At 44.4% G+C, this 18,309-nt stretch overlaps 1 protein-coding gene across 1 annotated transcript in view; it reads right to left on the bottom strand.

Moving 5' to 3' along the window:
- The window catches only part of LOC139576628 (septin-2-like), a 41,954-nt gene that overhangs the window by 13,938 nt on the left and 9,707 nt on the right, over window positions 1-18,309 (bottom strand). Inside the window, exons 5-7 of the mRNA XM_071402922.1 lie at window positions 17,826-17,949; window positions 16,447-16,581; window positions 16,145-16,262 (exon numbers count right to left, since the gene is read on the bottom strand). Of these exons, the coding sequence (XP_071259023.1) occupies window positions 16,145-16,262; window positions 16,447-16,581; window positions 17,826-17,949 (377 nt within the window). The remainder of the gene's footprint in view (window positions 1-16,144; window positions 16,263-16,446; window positions 16,582-17,825; window positions 17,950-18,309) is intronic.

The following is an 18,309-nucleotide window of genomic DNA, read 5'->3' as shown; positions in this document are numbered from 1 at the left end:
TGAGAAAAACAATCGAATGGCATCTTATCGACCCGGGGCGAGGAGGGCAAGGCATTGGGAGCCCAGAGAGCTCACCAAGTCTATGCTGGGAACCTTGATATAAGCTTTATGTAACATTACAGACCAAAGCCTCTAGAGCCACTGTAAAAAAGCTATCCAATACACAATGAAGTTGACAACAACATAATAATAACATATTAGAACAACAACAAATGGATTATTGTTTTGTTTTACAACTGACTGGGCTCACACACATTACACATCTAACGTGGGAGTCAGTGGGTGGACAAAACGCTGACTCCTTGTTAGATTCCACGAGGTCCCTCACTCAAAAACAACTTTAATTCAAAACTGAATTTGTTAACTTTAAATCCAAAATGATTTAGTCTTTCCAGGAAATGTCTTGAGACTAACCCTCCTGCTGCCCCCATGGAGTCAGCGGGTGTGACAGAGCCCCAACAATACTCACTCTGAGGGGAGCAGACTAAGGGTGTTAGACCCCAACACCACTCCCTCTCTGCAGTCTCAGCTCTTGGGCTGAAATAAGCTGGCGTCAGATGGACAGCAGGAGAGAGAGAGCGAGAGAGCGAGAGAGCGAGAGAGAGAGAGAGAGAGAGAGGAGCGAGATGGCCATGGAGAGGGTACACCAGCCTTTCAACATTACACAACTAGCCTCTCTGACTCCATGTCCCTGCTTCATCTATAGCCCCCATGGACCCTTACCCCTGGGCCTAGGAAGCTCCAGGTAATCCTGTAGGAATCATATACTCAGACATAGGGCTCTGGCCAAAAGTATTGCACTATATAGGGAATAGGGTGCCATCTGGGACGCATCCTCATACAGACATCCTGATGCCTGCACCATACTCTAGCTGCCCAGACAGTAATGTACTGTAGCATGCAGGTGTACAGGTGCCCTGGCTAACAGAGCTCCTCACAGCTCTGCCTTGGAAAACAAAGTAGCTTTCTTATTTCTTTCACATTAGAAATGAAAGCGGTGAAGCAACGAGTGACTCGTTCTGAAAGAGCACTTAAACAAAGACATCAAATCGGCATTCCTGACCTAGTCACTGGACCATTAGAGCCGAGGTCCTTCCTGTAATTACTGTACCAGGCAGACTGGACAGGCCCTGGTGGGTCTGCCCAGCCAGGGGGCATGGGGGTGAAGGGGGGCAGACAGTTACCAAGGTAACTGGTGGGATTAACGCTTAATACAAAAAAGGCAACGGAATTAAAGTGCACCCCCCCCCTTCTCGACTGATCCAGACCACCCACCTCAACCTATGATCACAGAGAGTGAAGGAGAGTACAATATACAGTATTAATTAAGCCATGTAGTAATGTACTGTTATTATGCTATAATCACCAAAGACCATGTCAGTTTAAGAGTTTGAAAGGAGTCTGGTCTGTCTGGTTCTGGTTGTCACAGTGCAGTTTCACAGTTTCAAAAGAGGTTGAACATAAATGTTTTACAATCAAAGAAGAAACTTTTAAACTAGTATCATTACTTATATTATTAGTCTCTTAAACTAATAAATAGATTGTGTCTTTCTTTAGAAGGGGTGTCGGGCAGGTCACTTCAGACGGTGACCGTAAGATGTTCCAAATGCAAGGAAACTGGCTGTTATCTCACTGTAAAAGGCCTGTTCCTAATCCACTCCTGAAGAGGTATTTGTGTGTTGAAGTCATTTTCTCTCCATGGAGGGAAACATATATTTATTGTTTTAAATTCTGCAGAAGCGCAGGCATGCCCTGACACAATGACTGCACTAGGGCAGAAAAATAAATACACCTGTGTCCCAGGGAGGAAAGGGACTGGGCAATGACCACACAGACACACACACACACACAGCAGAGAGGGCTGAGTAAGGATGAGGTCATCATCACTGTTCACCAAGTATTTGTGATGGAAAATACCCATTAGAAGCTTAGAGGTGAAGGAGAAACAGTGCAGGACTTGAGGAGGCAAGACAAGGTATTTGGCTAACTCCACCACTGAATGCTAGTATCCAGATCATTGAGGCTAATGCTTGGCTAAGACAACTAAAGTGTATGTAGGACTGACTGGCTAGCTATACCTTAGCAGCTCGCTGACTAGCTAACTGTACTCCACTGCAACTGTATGAGCCTGGAGACTGAGGTACACTAAGCTACCAGCATAGGTGCCTGAGCAATGGAGCAAACGGAGCAGCTGCACCCCCACTTTCAAAATAGGGGTGTAAACATGTTTTTGCACTTTTTTAACAGAAAATTATCATGATCCATTGAGTAATTTGTGATTAGTAATGTTTTGAGCTACTCTGTATTACTCCGGTATTAGTTACAGTTGAAGTCAGAAGTTTACATACACCTTAGCCAAATACATTTAAACTCAGTTTTTCAAATTCCTGACATTTAATCCTAGTACAAATTCCCTGTCTTAGGTCAGTTAGGATCACCACTTTATTTTAAGAATGTGAAATGTCAGAATAATAGTAGAGAGAATTATTTATTTCAGATTTTATTTATTTCATCACATTCCCAGTGGGTCAGAAGTTTACATACACTCAATTAGTATTTGGTAGCATTGCCTTTAAATTGTTTAACTTGGGTCAAACGTTTCGGGTAGCCTTCCACAAGACTCCCACAATAAGTTTGGTGAATTTTGGCCCATTCCTCCTGACAGAGCTGTTGTAACTGTGTCAGGTTTGTAGGCCTCCTTGCTCGTACATGCTTTTTCAGTTCTGCCCACAAATTTTCTATAGGATTGAGGTCAGGGCTTTGTGATGGCCACTCCAATACCTTGACTTTGTTGTCCTTAAGCCATTTTGCCAGAACTTTGGAAGTATGCTTGGGGTCATTGTTCATTTGGAAGACCCATTTGCAACCAAGCTTTAACTTCCTGACTGATGTCTTGAGATGTTGCTTCAATATATCCACATCATTTTAATTCCTCATGATGCCGTCTATTTTGTGAAGTGCACCAGTCCCTCCTGCAGCACATCACCCCGACAACATGATGCTGCCACCCCCGTGCTTCACGGTTGGGATGGTGTTCTTCGGCTTGCAAGCATCCCCCTTTTTCCTCCAAACATAACGATGGTCACTATGGCCAAACTGTTCTATTTTTGTTTCATCAGACCAGAGGACATTTCTCCAACAAGTACAATCTTTGTCCCCATGTGCAGTTGCAAACCGCAGTCTGGCTTTTTTATGGCGGTTTTGGAGCAGTGTGTCACGCCCTGACCTTAGAGATCCTTTTTATGTCTCTATTTTGGTTGGTCAGGGCGTGAGTTGGGGTGGGCATTCTATGTCTTGGTTCTATGTGGTCTATTTCTATGTGTTTGGCCGGGTGTGGTTTTCAATCAGAGGCAGCTGTCTATCGTTGTCTCTGATTGAGAACCATACTTAGGCTGCCCTTTTCCTTCTTTCTGTGTGGGATCTTGTTCTTTGTTTGTGTGCCGCTAGGTTGCTGTTCGGTCGTCGTAATCTTTATTGTTTTGTTGTGTCGTAGTTTCACTTCGTGATTAAAATTATGTGGAACTCAAAGAACGCTGCGCCTTGGTCTCATTCTTCCCAGGACGATCGTTACACAGTGGCTTCTTCCTTGCTGAGCGGCCTTTCAGATTATGTTGATATAGGACTCGTTTTACTGTGGATATAGATACTTTTGTACCTGTTTCCTCCAGCATCTTCACAAGGTCCTTTGCTGTTGTTCTGGGATTGATTTGCACTTTTCGCACCAAAGTACATTAATCTCTAGGAGAGTACATTCATCCATCCTGAGCGGTATGACAGCTGCGTGGTCCCATGTTTATACTTGCGTACTATTGTCTGTACAGATGAACATGGTAACTTCAGGCGTTTGGAAATTGCTCCCAAGGATGAACCAGACTTGTGGAGGTCTTTTTTCTGAGATCTTGGCTGATTTCTTTTGATTTTGCCATAATGTCAAGCAAAGAGGCACTGAGTTTGAAGGTAGGCCTTGAAATACATCCACAGGTACACCTCCAATTGACTCAATTAATTAGCCTATCAGAAGCTTCTGAAGCCATGACATCATTTTCTGGAATTTTCCAAGCTGTTTAAAAGGCACAGTTAACTTAGTGTATGTAAACATCTGACCCGCTGGAATTGTGATACAGTGAATTATAAGTGAAATAATCGGTCTGTAAACAATTGCTGGAAAAATGTATTGTGTCATGCACAAAGTAGATGTCCGAACCGTTTCTTGTTAACAAGAAATGTGTGTAGCGGTTGAAAATACGAGTTTTAATGACTCCAACCTCAGTGTATGTAAACTTCCGACTTCATCTGTAGGTACACCCTTCTAGTACCGGACCCCCCTTTTCCTCCACAACTGCCTGAATTCTTCAGGGCATTTTACAAGGTGTTGGAAATGTTCCACAGGGATGTTGGTCCATGCGGACGCGATGGCATCACATAGCTGCTGCAGATTGGAAGGCGGTACATTCATGCTGCGAACGGCCCCTTCCATCTCATCCCAAAGATGCTCTATTGGGTTGAGGTCTGGGGACTGCACATGTTCCAGGCGATGTTCTTCTACTCCTCAATTGTCCAGTGTTGGTGACTGCGTGCCCCCTGGAGCCGCTTCTTCTTGTTTCTAGCTGATAGCAGTGGAACCCGGTGTGGTCGTCTGCTGCAATAGCCATCCGTGACAAGAATCGACAAGTTGTGCGTTCCAAGATGCCGTTCTGCACATCACTGTTGTAAAACTTGTATGTTTATTGTGCTATAGTGTGATATAAACAGAATTCAATATAATTCCAATACAAGAACCCAAATGTCGCCCCTGGTTATAGCTACATATCAGTATGTATCATCATAGAAATAAATAACCATAGAAATAGAATGTAGGCACTTGGTAGCCTATTGCTTTTCCTGGTTGTAAATGGAACTGTACGTATTGGACGTACATGTTTATGGTAGGCCGGGATTACTTAATTGAATACTTGGGTGAGCCGAATTTGATCCACAGAAGTGCCATATCACAACGTGTTGCTGAACTCATAAGCTGCGTGATTTCCTATGTTTGAAGCGGGCCTATAGGCCTGTTTATTTGGCAAGACAGCTTGTTGCATCTCACTGTAGTAGGCTATGTTTTAGTTATTTGCATTCGCCTTGTGCTTACTGTGTTTGTTTACTGTTAATGTAACTAGCCTAGATTGTGTAATGCCTTTATTGATCTGATATATGTTTATAGGCCAAGTAAGCCTACCGCTGTTATGTTCTGTTCACATTCATTCGATCGCATTCACAGTTGTGTCAGTATTCTAAGCCAAACTGCTTTTCAGTATTTTTGTTTGCATGAATAACTAGGCTACTACTTTCAGCATTTAGTTTGTATTGTTTTGGTAAGACAGCTGTGTGTACAACTGTATTCACATAGGCTGTTTGTAATAGCTGAATTACCCTTGTAGCCTCTATTCCTTGCAAAAATGGCCTTGCTTTAGTGTGTAAGGCACTGTCCATTGTGCTGATACTGTGCAGATGGGCTACAGATTTTGTGCCAACCTGTCACTTCAAAAGCACTCAATGGTCTCAGAGTCTCGGCATTTGAACTTTATGTTTATTGTGATATAGCATGATAAGCAGAATTCAATATGATTACAATGGAAGAACCCCCAAAAATTGTGCCTATCCTGGCACCGGGTCTGTCTGCTTGGCTTGGTCTACCATTTTTGGATTAAATATGTATGCTGTTCATCTTAAACATTTTCATGGTGACAGCACTTCAAACAACGGCGCCAAGAAAAGTTAAGACCCCCCCAGGATCCCTGTAGGGCTGTAGTCGAGCTAGTTCACACAGTAGCAGCAGGGCTGAGAGGACTGAGGATTCATGGGGGAGTCGACAGGAGCGAGACAATGACGGGAAAGCTGTGACAGCACCACAGGCTGTGGCCTGGGTGAAATATGGCAGCTGCATGGCCAAACTGCCTTCCGTGAGAACAGGAGTGGACGGGGGAGAGAGAAGGGGAGAGGGCTGAACAATTGGTTGTCCCCTGGCTCAGTGCAAGAATAGAACCCCTCTCTGACCTCTTCCTCCCTTCAAAATACAGAGGCCATGTACTGTCTCAGAGTACTAAACTTCTAGTAGCAGTTGCAGTCAAATACCCAACTCAAGTGCTACTATACAGATACAGCAGGTTAGTGAGTATTAGCACTACATGCCAAAGTGGTGACACAACTCACTCAAGATAATTTAAAACCCATTGCTGAATAAACATTTGTATTCTCTTTTTCATATATCCGTCTAGAAATGCTAAATGTCCATTATAGCTGATATGCCAGAATTCTGTAATCTCATTTTATTTCAGTAGAATTGTCCTAGACAGGATTCAGTCTAAACCAGCTCCTGTATAAAGTCTGATCAGATAGCGAAGCAGTAGTGAGGTGGTTTATGAGTAAAGCCCCCCAGGGGCGAGCCAGGACAGCTCATAGGGCATATTTTCAGCTCATATAGCCTATTTCCTGTTTCTGTAGCATGATGTACAAGTACACCCCCTGGACAGGACACTAGTCTATCGCAGGCCTATCGCAAGGCCTTGCTGAGTGCCAAGCGAAGACGCATCAGGTCACATTTTTACAGCCTTTGGTATGACTCAGCCAGGGTTTGAACTCACAACCTTCCAAGCTGAGGTCAGACACTCTAACCACAAGGCCACTCAGTTGCAGTGTCACTGACACAGAGGATAAACTCTCCAATATATCCTGCTCAGGGCTACTTATGAGTTACAGACCACTGCTACCTCAGCCAGGGAAACGTAGGGTTACTTGCTTAACCCCGGTTCTATGAGAATATGAATGAGATATGTCACTTATGGGATATGCCTTAGGGCGGGTCACAAGCTCGAGGAATCCAATCACACTAGAGAACCGGGTTCGACCCCGGGCTATATCAAAACCGTCCGTGATCGGGAGTCCCAAAGGGCAGCGCACAATTGACCCAGTGTTGTCCGGGTTAGGGGAGGGTTTGGCAGTGTGGGCTTTACTTGGCTCATCGCGCTCTAGCGACTCCTTGTGGCGGGCCTAGCACCTGCAGGCTGACCTCGTCGTTAGGTGAACGGTGTTTCCTCCGACACATTGGACAGGTTTCCTGGTTAAGCGGGCGGGTGTTAAGAAGGGCGGTTTGGCGGGTCATGTATCGGAGGGCGCATGACTGGACCTTAACCTACCGAGCCCGTTGGGGAGTTGCAGTGATGAGATGAAATTGGGCAGAAAAAGGGGTAAATATAAGGTCCTACAGTTGACAGTGCATGTCAGAGCAAAACCAAGCCACGAGGTCGAAGGAATTGTCCATAGAGCTACAAGACAGGATTGTTTTGAGGCACAGATCTGGGGAAGGGAATCAAAACATTTCTGCAGCATTCAAGGTCCCCAAGAACACACTGACCTCCATCATTCTTAAATGGAAGACGTTAGGAACCGCAAAGACTCTTCCTAGAGCTGGCCGCCCAGCAAAACTGAGCAATCGAGGAAGAAGGGCCTTGGTCAGGAAGGTGACCAAGATCCGATGGTCACTCTAACAGAGCTCCAGAGTTCCTCTGTGGAGATGAGAGAACCTTCCAGAAGGTCAACCATCTCTGCAGCACTCCACCAATCAGGCCTTTAAGATAGAGTGGCCAGATGGAAGCCACTCCTCAGTAAAAGGCACATGACAACCCGCATGGAGTTTGTCAAAAGTCACCTAAAGGACTCTCAGACCATGAGGAACAATATTCTCTGGTCTGATGAAACCAAGATTGAACTCTTTGGCCTGAATGCCAAGCATCACGTCTGGAGAGAAACCAGGCACCGCTCATCACCTGGCCAGTACCATCCCTACGATGAAGCATGGTGGTGGCAGAATCATGCTGTGGGATGTTTTTCAGCGGCAGGGACTGGGAGACTAGTCAGGATCGAGGGAAAGATGAACTGAACAAAGTACAGAGAGATACTTGATGAAAACCTGCTCCAGAGCGCTCAGGACCTCAGACTGGGGTGAAGGTTCACTTTCCAACAGGACAACAACCCTAAGAACACAGCCAAGACAACGCATGAGTGGCTTCGGGACAAGTCTCTGAATGTCCTTGAGTGGCAGCCAGAGCCTGGACTTGAACCCGATCAAACATCTCTGGAGAGACCTGAAAATAGCTGTGCAGCAACGCTCCCCATCCAACCTGACAGAGCTTGAAAGGATCTGCAGAGAAGAATGGGAGAAACTCCCAAAATACAGGTGTGCCTTATGTAAATGTGATATTTCAGTTTTTTTTATTTGTAATAAATTTGCTAAAATATCTAAAAACCTGTTTTTGCTTTGTCATTATGGGGTAGTGTGTGTAGATTGATGAGGGAAAAAACAATTTAATCCATTTTAGAATAAGGCTGTAACGTCACAAAATCCGAATGCACTGTAAGCCAATATAATAGCCTCCTGTCAGGTTTTGCCCAGGACTGTTCAGGTTTTGGTCACTAGATGTCCTCATTGCACCTTTTTTGTACCTTTTGTTTTTTCCTTGCTCTAATTATTGTTTGCACCTGTGTGTCGTTCCCTTGTTAGTATTTAAACCCTGTGTGTTCCTCAGTTCTTTGCTCAGTGTTTGTATGTTAGCACCCAGCCCCAGCCTTGTTGTGAACATATATTTCTCTTATTGGATTTTCCAGAGGTTCTCTGGTTTAGTGCTTGTGTATTTTTGAGTAGTCTTTTGAGGTTTGTTTTTCCCTGCTGTTTTTGCCACTTTGTGGAGTTTCTTTGTATTTTGGAGGATATCCATTTTGTGCCTCTTGGCTTTATTTTTGGACGTGGTGGATTTATATTCTTTGCCTGGAGATCTTGTCCTTTTATTAAACCACCATCTCTAGTACTGCTGAGTCTGCCTCATCTTCTGGGTTCTGCCGACTATTAGTGACTTTCTCTCATCGGGTCCTGACACCTCCACTATCCAATTGGATAGCCGTTGACGAGAGAGGGGCCCACTCTTGCAGGGGGGCGCCCAAGACACGAAGAGTTGGTCACTCTTACAGCATGCTCTCGAGCTATTCAAGTAGATGCGCAAAGCGCGTACTGGGCAGAAATTGTGGAGACGCCCTTCTTCCGTAGGAAGGGAAGGGTGGTGGGTGGAAAACCACAAGCTCTAAGGTGAGACAATTGCCGCTGACCTTAGGTATAAAGGTGGGATTGGGTACCAACGTTACATTGGATAACCCTGGGTTGAACTGTAGGCACGAATGGTGTACTTACAGTGCAGCTCACTCACCGCTTTGTGGATGTAAGGGCAATCAGCCCTTAGAAGGAGAGATATTTCAACTCCATGCTTTCCAGCGGCTCAAAAGGTTGCTGAGAAATCACCTCAAGCACAATAGATAGATCCCAAGATGCGGCTAAAGGCTTGGAGACGGCGTAAGCAACGCGCTCCCTTCATGAAACGACATAACAGAGGGTGTTTCCCTATTGTGTTGTTGTTGAAGCCTATGTGACAGGCAGAGATAGCGGCTAGATAGACCTTAACAGCGGGGAACGCCTTCCCTCTGTCCAAAACAGGGGTGTCAAACGCAATCACCGCACAGGCAATATTGAAAAAACACAACTAATTCACAGGCAGACATAGTATATCTGTTTGCTTTTAGAAAAATATGTGCATACAACTGCGACTCAAACTGCCCATTGTTTTATATAAAAAATATGGCACTTTATAATGTCCACTTATAAACGCACATACTGTAGGATGCTGTATATAGCATTTTAACATAAATAAAACAAGAGATAAATCATATTTGTCCAGCCTTTCCTGCTATCCTTGCAGATATAAATAATATGCTGCGACCTAATCAAAAACTTTTTAAAAACTGCCTATAACAAAAACGTAGGTAGGTTCACTAGGTTGTTGTAAAAATAACATTTCAACTTAAAACATGTTTTTCATTTTTCGCGCTGCATGGATCACTGGTGCGGTTGAATGGAGCAATACTGTATGGTGCGCTCAAAATGTCTTGCAGTTAATTAGCCAGCCTAGGCTACTGCTCAAATGTTGCTGTAATAGGCCTACATGTATTCCATTTGCATGGTGTTTTGATGCTGTTTTGATGCTGTAAAGCACATTGCATTGCATTCCATGTCTGAAATGTGCTGTTTAAATAAATCTTGATTAGATTTTTTGCCTTGCTGGACAGGGGCTTGTCCCAGTTAAGTTTGGCTTCCGCCATGCATGCAGGGACCGTTAAGGAGGAATTGTTTCACCGGGATGGCACGAGAAGGGAGTTTCCTCCCGTCGAACCAGTCCCTTTCAGCGCAGCAATCCCCCACAGGTGCGGACCAGTCGATACCGAGCCTGGTCGTTGCCCGTTTAGATGTTGATAAGCCCAACATTTTTGTTGGGTGCTGATGCTACACTGAGGGCAGAATATGGCTTGGAGCCGTGGGCTTGAGATTTCTCCGCCTCAATGATTTTGAGTATTTCTTCCTCATCGATATCGAGGTTCTCATCCTTCTTGCCCACTGTTTCGTTTTGATACAGTGAATCAAGGGCCCCATATTAATTAGCTTCCTCCAAGGAGGGAAGGGTTTGTGGGTTAGCCTCATTGCCCGAAGGCTGTGAGGGCGAAGAGTCTTGTTTGGAGGTTGCTCTTCGCACTCGCTGATGAAGGCAGTTTGCAGGCAGTGCCCTACAATGCTTGCAGAACTCGGGGTTAGCGAGTGATGCTGTAGCGTGCTCAAAATCCAAGCAGGCGATACACATGGGGTGTGTATCCTTGCCTGCTATCATCCCCTCGCATGGGCCCGTGTGCCGGTGCTGAGGAGCGGGCAGGAGGCATGCTAAGTTCTCACTGTGTAGGGGTAGCAGGCTCCATGTCTGCGAGAAATACTATTCCTCGAGCAAAGTGTGAGCTAGCTAGCATTCACCTCATGGTTAACAGCCTAGCTAGTTAGCACACTGCTAGCCGGAGAATGAGCATGCTATCTTTGTCTCTCAACGAACCATGCGTGTCTCTCGACCGTCGAGCTGTGAAGCTAGGGCGGTCAGTCTGGTCAACACGGTCCGTGATTGTGTTGTGCTAAACGTGAAAGGAGAGCCAGCAATTCTACCCTTGCAGGTAGAAAAACGAGTTTAGTGTAGCTAGACATGCGGCGAGTTACACTGGTTAGCTAAGCTTTGCGGTGACAGCTAGCCCTTAGCTAAAGCCTTGAGGCGAGGGCTAACCAAGTCTCAATAACTAGCCATGTGACGTTAGCTAAACAGACTTTGCTGATAGCTACTTTAGTGAGGAAAACTGTACTTACACTATGACTGAGATATGTGGTTGTCCCACCTAGCTACAGTATCTTAAGACGAATGCACTAACTGTAAGTTGCTCTGGATAAGAGCGTCTGCTAAATTACTAAAATAGAAATGTAATCGACAGGAGCTGAGGTCCTATGTTCGGCAGTGTTAACCTCACGGTTCGCCTGACAGTTCAGTAGAAAGACAATCTATTCGTGCTGATGAGAGCTTTTAGTGAGCGCAGTCACTACCGCAAGGAAGAAATGCGAGAATGACCAGTTGGCGAGCAAATGGTTCCCTTTATTGAGGAGAGCGACTCACCCCATTCGCCACTCCACCTGTCTGTCTTTAACAGACGCTGTGTGATTGAATTCTTCGAGCTTGTGACCCACCCTAAGGCATATCCCATAAATGACACATCAAAACAAGTATTAGAAATAGAACTGGCATTACAAAGAATAAAGAAGGGGGAAGGAGAGAGCGGGGGGAGAGAAAAAGCAGGGAGACCAAAGGAACAAAGTAAGAGGGGAGAGAAGGAGAGAATAAAAGAAAGGAATGGCGAGAGAGAACGAGAGCAAGGTTTGTTCAAAGGTTGATATTGCGCAGGGCGGCAGGCTGCGTCTTGTCGGCGGAATAGTCTTGACCCATTGCAGGAAACGTATATTGTTCTCTACAAGCTCTTTCCCCTTAATAATACAGAGATCGTAGGACTGGGGATGAAGGGAGGGCAACACATTTAGCTGACGGACAAACAACGTAAAAATGGTGAGAAAGTGGCCAGTGAAAAACAAATAAACAAATAAATATCAGGGGGAAAACACTCTAGTCATTAATCATTCTACAGCCGAGGGCTTTTTCTGGTAGCTTCTTGGCTGCTGCTTCTCTGACCTCAATAGAAAGACTGGTACTCAACTACCCTAGTATGGCAGGGGAGGGGTATTGTACTACCCTAGTCTAACAGGGGTGACACAGACTCAGATTTTTCACTTTACATGTCAAACAAAAACCAATGATTGCAAAGTTAAACAAACCATACATCTCTGCACAAGGACTACGTTTAACAATTTCCACAGAAAATTTTACAAAAACACATTTACTTGAAGAACAATGCAGAAATGAAAAAACATTTTTTTTCCAGAAGTGGAAATTGTTAAGTTACTGTGGAATTGACCAGGGAAGGGGCACCCAACTGCCCTAGTCTGGCAAGGGACTGGTACTCAACTACGGTGCTCGGCAGGGCCCACAGAAGCACGTACTGTATATATAATTACTTATCTGATTAAACTGGGAAACAAACATAGTGCAAAGGACAACAAGTAAACCCAAGATGAGTAAATCATCAGATTGTATACTTTCTCTTGTAGATGAACATGCAGTTAGAGTAGAGTTACAGAGAGTTACAGAGAGACTTTAAGCATCACAACATTACCTTGGCCGGAAGATTCAAGACAAAGAGCCAATAACTTTCAGCATCCAGGAGACTGATTGGGAAAATGTGTTTTCTTTCCATAGAAAAATAAATGTAATTGATGCCTAGCGATGGGTAAGATTGACATGCTATAACTATGGGTACAACCGGAGTTTATATATAAATGCGTGGAATATTTCAATTTTGGAGAATCTCTTATAAAATGGGTTAAAGTTATGTATAGTAACCCTAGGTGTAAAATAGTACATAACGGCTACTTCTCAGATTTAAAGTACCAGTCAAAAGTTTGGACACACCCACTCACTAAAGGTTTTTTCTTAATTTTTACTATTTTCTACATTGTAGAATAATAGTGAAGACATCAAAACTATGATATAACAGATACGGAATTATGTAGAAACCAAAAATGTGTTAAATCAAAATATATTTTATATTTGAGATTCTTCAAAGTAGCCACCCTTTGCTTTGACAGCTTTGCACACTCTTGGATTTCTCTCAACCAGCTTCATGAGGTAGTCACCTGGAATGCATTTCAATTAACAGGTGTGCCTTGTTAAAAGTTAATTTGTGGAATTTCTTTCCTTCTTAATGCATTTGAGCCAATCAGTTGTGTTGTGACAAGTTTCTTATTTTTTTTTTTACCTTTATTTAATTAGGCAAGTCAGTTAAGAACAAATTGTTATTTACAATGACGGCCTACACCGACCAAACCCGGACGACGCTGGGCCAATTGTGCGCCGCCCTATGGGACTCCCAATCACGGCCGGATGTGATACAGCCTGGTAGGGGTGGTATACAGAAGATAGCCCTATTTGGTAAAAGACCAAGTCCATATTATGGCAGGAACAACTCAAATAAGTAAAGAGAAATGACAGTCCATTATTACTTTAAGACATGAAGATCAGTCAATGCAGAACATTTCAAGAACCTGTCACATTATTTTAAATGATGAAGCTTACGTAGTTCCCCAGAACAGTTGAGCCAGTCATGTGTTTGTTTGTAAATAGCACAACGGGAGAAAGCGGAAGCAGCTCCAGCTGTGTATTGACAGGGGTCGCATTTTATATTGAAAGTCAAGTGAATTTTTTGCTTCAATAGAGTGATCAGGGACGTGCAACTATAGTTTTCCTTCACAGAAAATACATTAGTGCAACACATTCGGCAACTCATTTTCATCAAATGACCACAGAAGTGCAACACTATTTGGCTGGCAGCCACACAAGTAAATTAACTTACAATGAACAATCCAGTTTTTGGGGCAAAAACTATGCTAAAACTAAAGCTAGCAGCCTTCATGGAAATTCACAATTACTTGTGCTAATTTGGTTAGTATTCTCGTAATAGACGCCCAATGGGCTTTTTCCCCGTTTTTTTTGTGCCCCCTTGTGATCTAAGCTGGTGGGGAATTAATACATTTTGTTGGCGGTGGAGCAGCAGGGGTTTGTGTGTATAGACCTGTGTTTTTGTAAAACTGTATGTGAGTTTGAGATGTGTTAGCGTGCACATCTGTGTAGGCTATCCATTCTGTTTATCCTAATTGCTTGTTAACTGACAGTTGTTATGGGAACGCTAAGTGGACCATGGGAACTAATGCGACAGACAGAGTTTTTAGACAGTTGAACAGGGTGTGCAATTTGTCCCTCGCTCACCCCATTCCATCCCCTCTGACTGTCAGGACACTCACCCTATACAGATAATTTCGCTACATCCGCAATAACATCTGCTAAACACGTGTATTTGATTTGATTTGGTAAAAAGCAAAAAATATAAGACTGTTTAAGGAAAGATTGTGTGTGTGTGTGTTTTTACTAATCTGTAACATCAGCACTTTACACAACCAGACTGTGTGAGTCTTCAACAAAGCTGCTTCACAGTGACTGAGTCTGCAGTCACACATACATATACTCACACTCCTGTAGAACCAGCTCTGTCTAGACCTGGGCCTCCAACAAAGCAGCTGTACAGTGACTGAGTCTGCTATCCTCCACTGGAGCCCAGGTAGGAGAGCTGTTCCCGGCCTGAGTGCCAGGCATGCCCCACTCCGGCCCCATACATGCCAGAGCAGAGGCCTCCCCACTGGGGGAAAAGACCACTGTTTCTGGGGTCTGAAAGAAGGGCTGGTGGGTGGTCTGGGACTGAACATACAATACTAGCTGGGACTGTATCTGACTGTTCTGGCAAGTACAGGGGTTAGTGAGGGGAGGGGGGAGTGTCTCCAGCTGCTAGGTAAGCAAACAAACTTGTTAAAGTATAGCTAACGAGACCGCTCAAGCAAAACGAAGTGGGTAGTGGGCAGGAGTTAGACAATAAGATATTCACTAGTGATTATATTGGATGGATGTTACACACACAAGTGCACACACACATGCAAGCCCTGTCCGGATCTGGTTGCTATCCCTCCCACCAGAGAGAAAAAAGCACCGTTGAAACATTTTAAACAAACTGACTCAAACACAAGAATCAAAAGTGGAGGGAGTAGATTAGATACGAGGAGGATGAGGGGAGATGGAGTGATATCACAGAAGCAGGAAATCCTATTTACACAGCCTCATTCTCCTCTGCCTAGCGTGGGCTATATCAGCTTAACAAACCTCTCATGGTGTGTGTGATGTCAGACCAGATATCAGGAAACCAGAAGCATGCAGGTCTGCTCCAATAGGAAGCATCTGGAAGGAAGGGACACTGACCAAGATATGTGTGCTCTCGCTCCCTCTTTTAAATTTCTATTTATTTTTCCTTTATTTAACTAGGCAAGTCAGTTAAGAACAAATTCTTATTTACAATGACGGCCTAGGAACAGTGGGTTAACTGCCTTGTTCAGGGGCAGAACGGCAGAGATTTACCTTGTCAGCTAGGGGATTCTATCTAGCAACCTTTCGTTTACTGGCCCAACGCTCTAACCACTAGGCTACCTGCTGCCCCCTTTTCTCTCTCCCCCTCTCTTTCTCTTCTCTCCATCTCTCTCTGCACTTCTAAATAAGCCTGCTATTGTCCAGCAGCAATCAAGCTGCATCATTAAAAATGTACACACCCACACACACACACACAGGCAAATGTGTGCGTATTCACACACAATCACGGATGTTCGACTTGCATAGTTGCCTCTGGGCCACTGTGCCAGTGTGCTGATAAGAATCTAATTTCTATTATTATTATATAATCTACTTTCTAATGACAGTGCCATATGGCTCAGGACACAAACAACACAGAACAGCTACTGATGCTAATGCAGCCCTCAACATTCTGGCAACAACCTCATCACTAATTCCATTGGTTCCATCGTGAGCTCAGTGAGGGGCAATGCTATGTTTTTACACCTGTGTAAAAAAGAAATACCTAGGGGAATGAGGGAAAACGCTTGAATGTCTGACATGCTTGTCGCATTGCTTGTGTAGGTGTGTGTGTGTGTGTGTGTGTGTGTGTGTGTGTGTGTGTGTGTGTGTGTGTGTGTGTGTGTGCGCGCACGTGCCCCACTCACCCTCTTCTTAAGGCGGTCTCTTTCTTTCAGTGTGAGTGTGTCAGCCTTAGCGATGACAGGGACGATGTTGACCTTGCTGTGGATGGCCTTCATAAACTCCACATCCAGAGGCTTCAGACTGGACAGGGACAGGTAGAAATACAAACAATAGATAAATAATAGTAGCTAAATAAAAAGTATAAAGTGATTATGTTCCCCTTACCTAGCCTAAATGGTGGTATGAACTAGAAGTAGCAGTGTGTGTGTGTGTGTGTGTGTGTGTGTGCGTGTGCGTGTGCGTGTGTGTGCGCATGTGTTCTTACCCGTGTCCAAAGGGAGAGATGAAGTAGAAGCAGCAGTGGACTCGGTTGTCTACGATGTGTCTGCGGTTCAGGCCACTCTCGTCATGAAGGTAACGCTCAAACTGGTTATCAATGTACTGGATGATGGTCTTAAAGCTGAGGACACACAGGACAGAACACACACACATCACACAAAAAACAACCAGAGACACAGTCTGCACTAGAAAACCACCTCCAGAAAAATAGATTGTGGGATTTTGGAGCCTAGGGAGTATATGTACTGTGTATATATATATATTCACGAAAGGGGATGCATCTCAAAAGCCTAAACTGGCTATATCTCCTCACATCTTCTATCTCATCTGCACCAATTTGAAAACCAGGGATAAGAGAAAGAAAATACCAGAAAAGGAAGCTGTTTCATTGTATTGAGATGCAGCCTATCATCTCATAGACCAACATGGAGAAAAGGAGACCAGAAAAGGAAGCTGTTCCAGAGTATTGAGATGCAGCCTATCATCTCTGCCATCTGACCTGCTTTCTCTGATGACTTCCTACAGGGCCAGTAGGCGTGGTAACATGTTCATTAGGAGGGCGCCTACAGCTTCCCTCCCAGCCAGAACAAAAATCAACACAAAGTCTGCATCCCAAATGGCACCCTATTCCGTGTATAGAGCACTATTCTGGTCAAAAGTAGTGCACTATATAGGAAATTGGGTGCCATTTGGGATGCAGTTTACCTCTGACCTATATTCACCTCACCCTATTGGACCCAGGTAGTGTTGTGGTCCATTCCATAGCAACTCCAGATAACTCAGGCCACTACTGTGAAAAAATGCCTTGACTAATTCTGAGAGGAATGGAAATGGAATTGAAATAGAATGATCCCAACTCTGGATGTAAGCATATCCTTAACACCTGTTAATGGGGCAGCAGATAGCCTAGCTGTTAACATCGTAACCGAAAGGTTGCTGGTTCAAATCCCCGAGCTGACTAGGTAAAAAGAATCTGTTGACGTGCCCTTAAGCAAGACACTTAATTGCCCTAGTTGCTCCTGTAAGTTGCTCTGGATAAGAGTGTGCTAAATGACTAAAATGTCAAATGTAAATGTACTGTTGTCCCTTCGTTGTTACCAACACCACTTAGAGCTGCTAACCTGCTCTATTGCACTCAGCCTAGCCCTTAGATCACTGCCAGTTGTCACCAACCCCGAGTTGTGCATCAAACCAACAGGCCCAAACACAGGTATGTCAGGACAATCAAAAAGAAACGGAGCTGAGAGGAGGAGGGGAAGAGAGAGGGAGGAGGGGGAGGAGCCCACACAGCAGCTGATGGGGGCAAGGGCACAGGAAGAATAACTGCTCCTGCCATCATCAACCATTGTACACACACACACACACCAGTCCTGGCTGTTGATGGCATCTCCGTATCCGGGGGTGTCGACCACAGTAAGACGGAGCTTCACTCCTCTCTCTTCAATCTCCACTGTACTGGCTTCTATCTGCACCGTCCGCTCAATCTTTTCTACAGAGGAGACAAAAGGAAATACATTTTCATTGTGTGTAACACACTAGGTTAAGTTTAGAGGGATCCCGGGGGACACAGCTTAATAATAACTAGTTTCATTACTTTTCAAATCAAAGTTTGTTCCATGTGACTTTAGAGCTTAAATAACAAAGTCTGCATAAGCCAAGCGTCTGGACACAATATCCTTATGCAGATCTTCAGGCACTGGACAGGTGTAAGCAGTATGGCAGAAGTTGCTACTATAAGCCATCACCATATTGCTTACACCTATCCTATCCCTTCAGAACTACAAACACAAAAGTGGTAGGAGCTGGAGGTGCTTTTTCAGACTGGCCAATAATCTAAGTCATAAAGAGG

The sequence above is a fragment of the Salvelinus alpinus genome, chromosome 5, assembly GCF_045679555.1.
Source record: "Salvelinus alpinus chromosome 5, SLU_Salpinus.1, whole genome shotgun sequence".
Taxonomy (NCBI): domain Eukaryota; kingdom Metazoa; phylum Chordata; class Actinopteri; order Salmoniformes; family Salmonidae; genus Salvelinus; species Salvelinus alpinus.
Note: the sequence above shows the minus strand (reverse complement) of the source record. Positions and strands in the feature narration are given on the sequence as shown.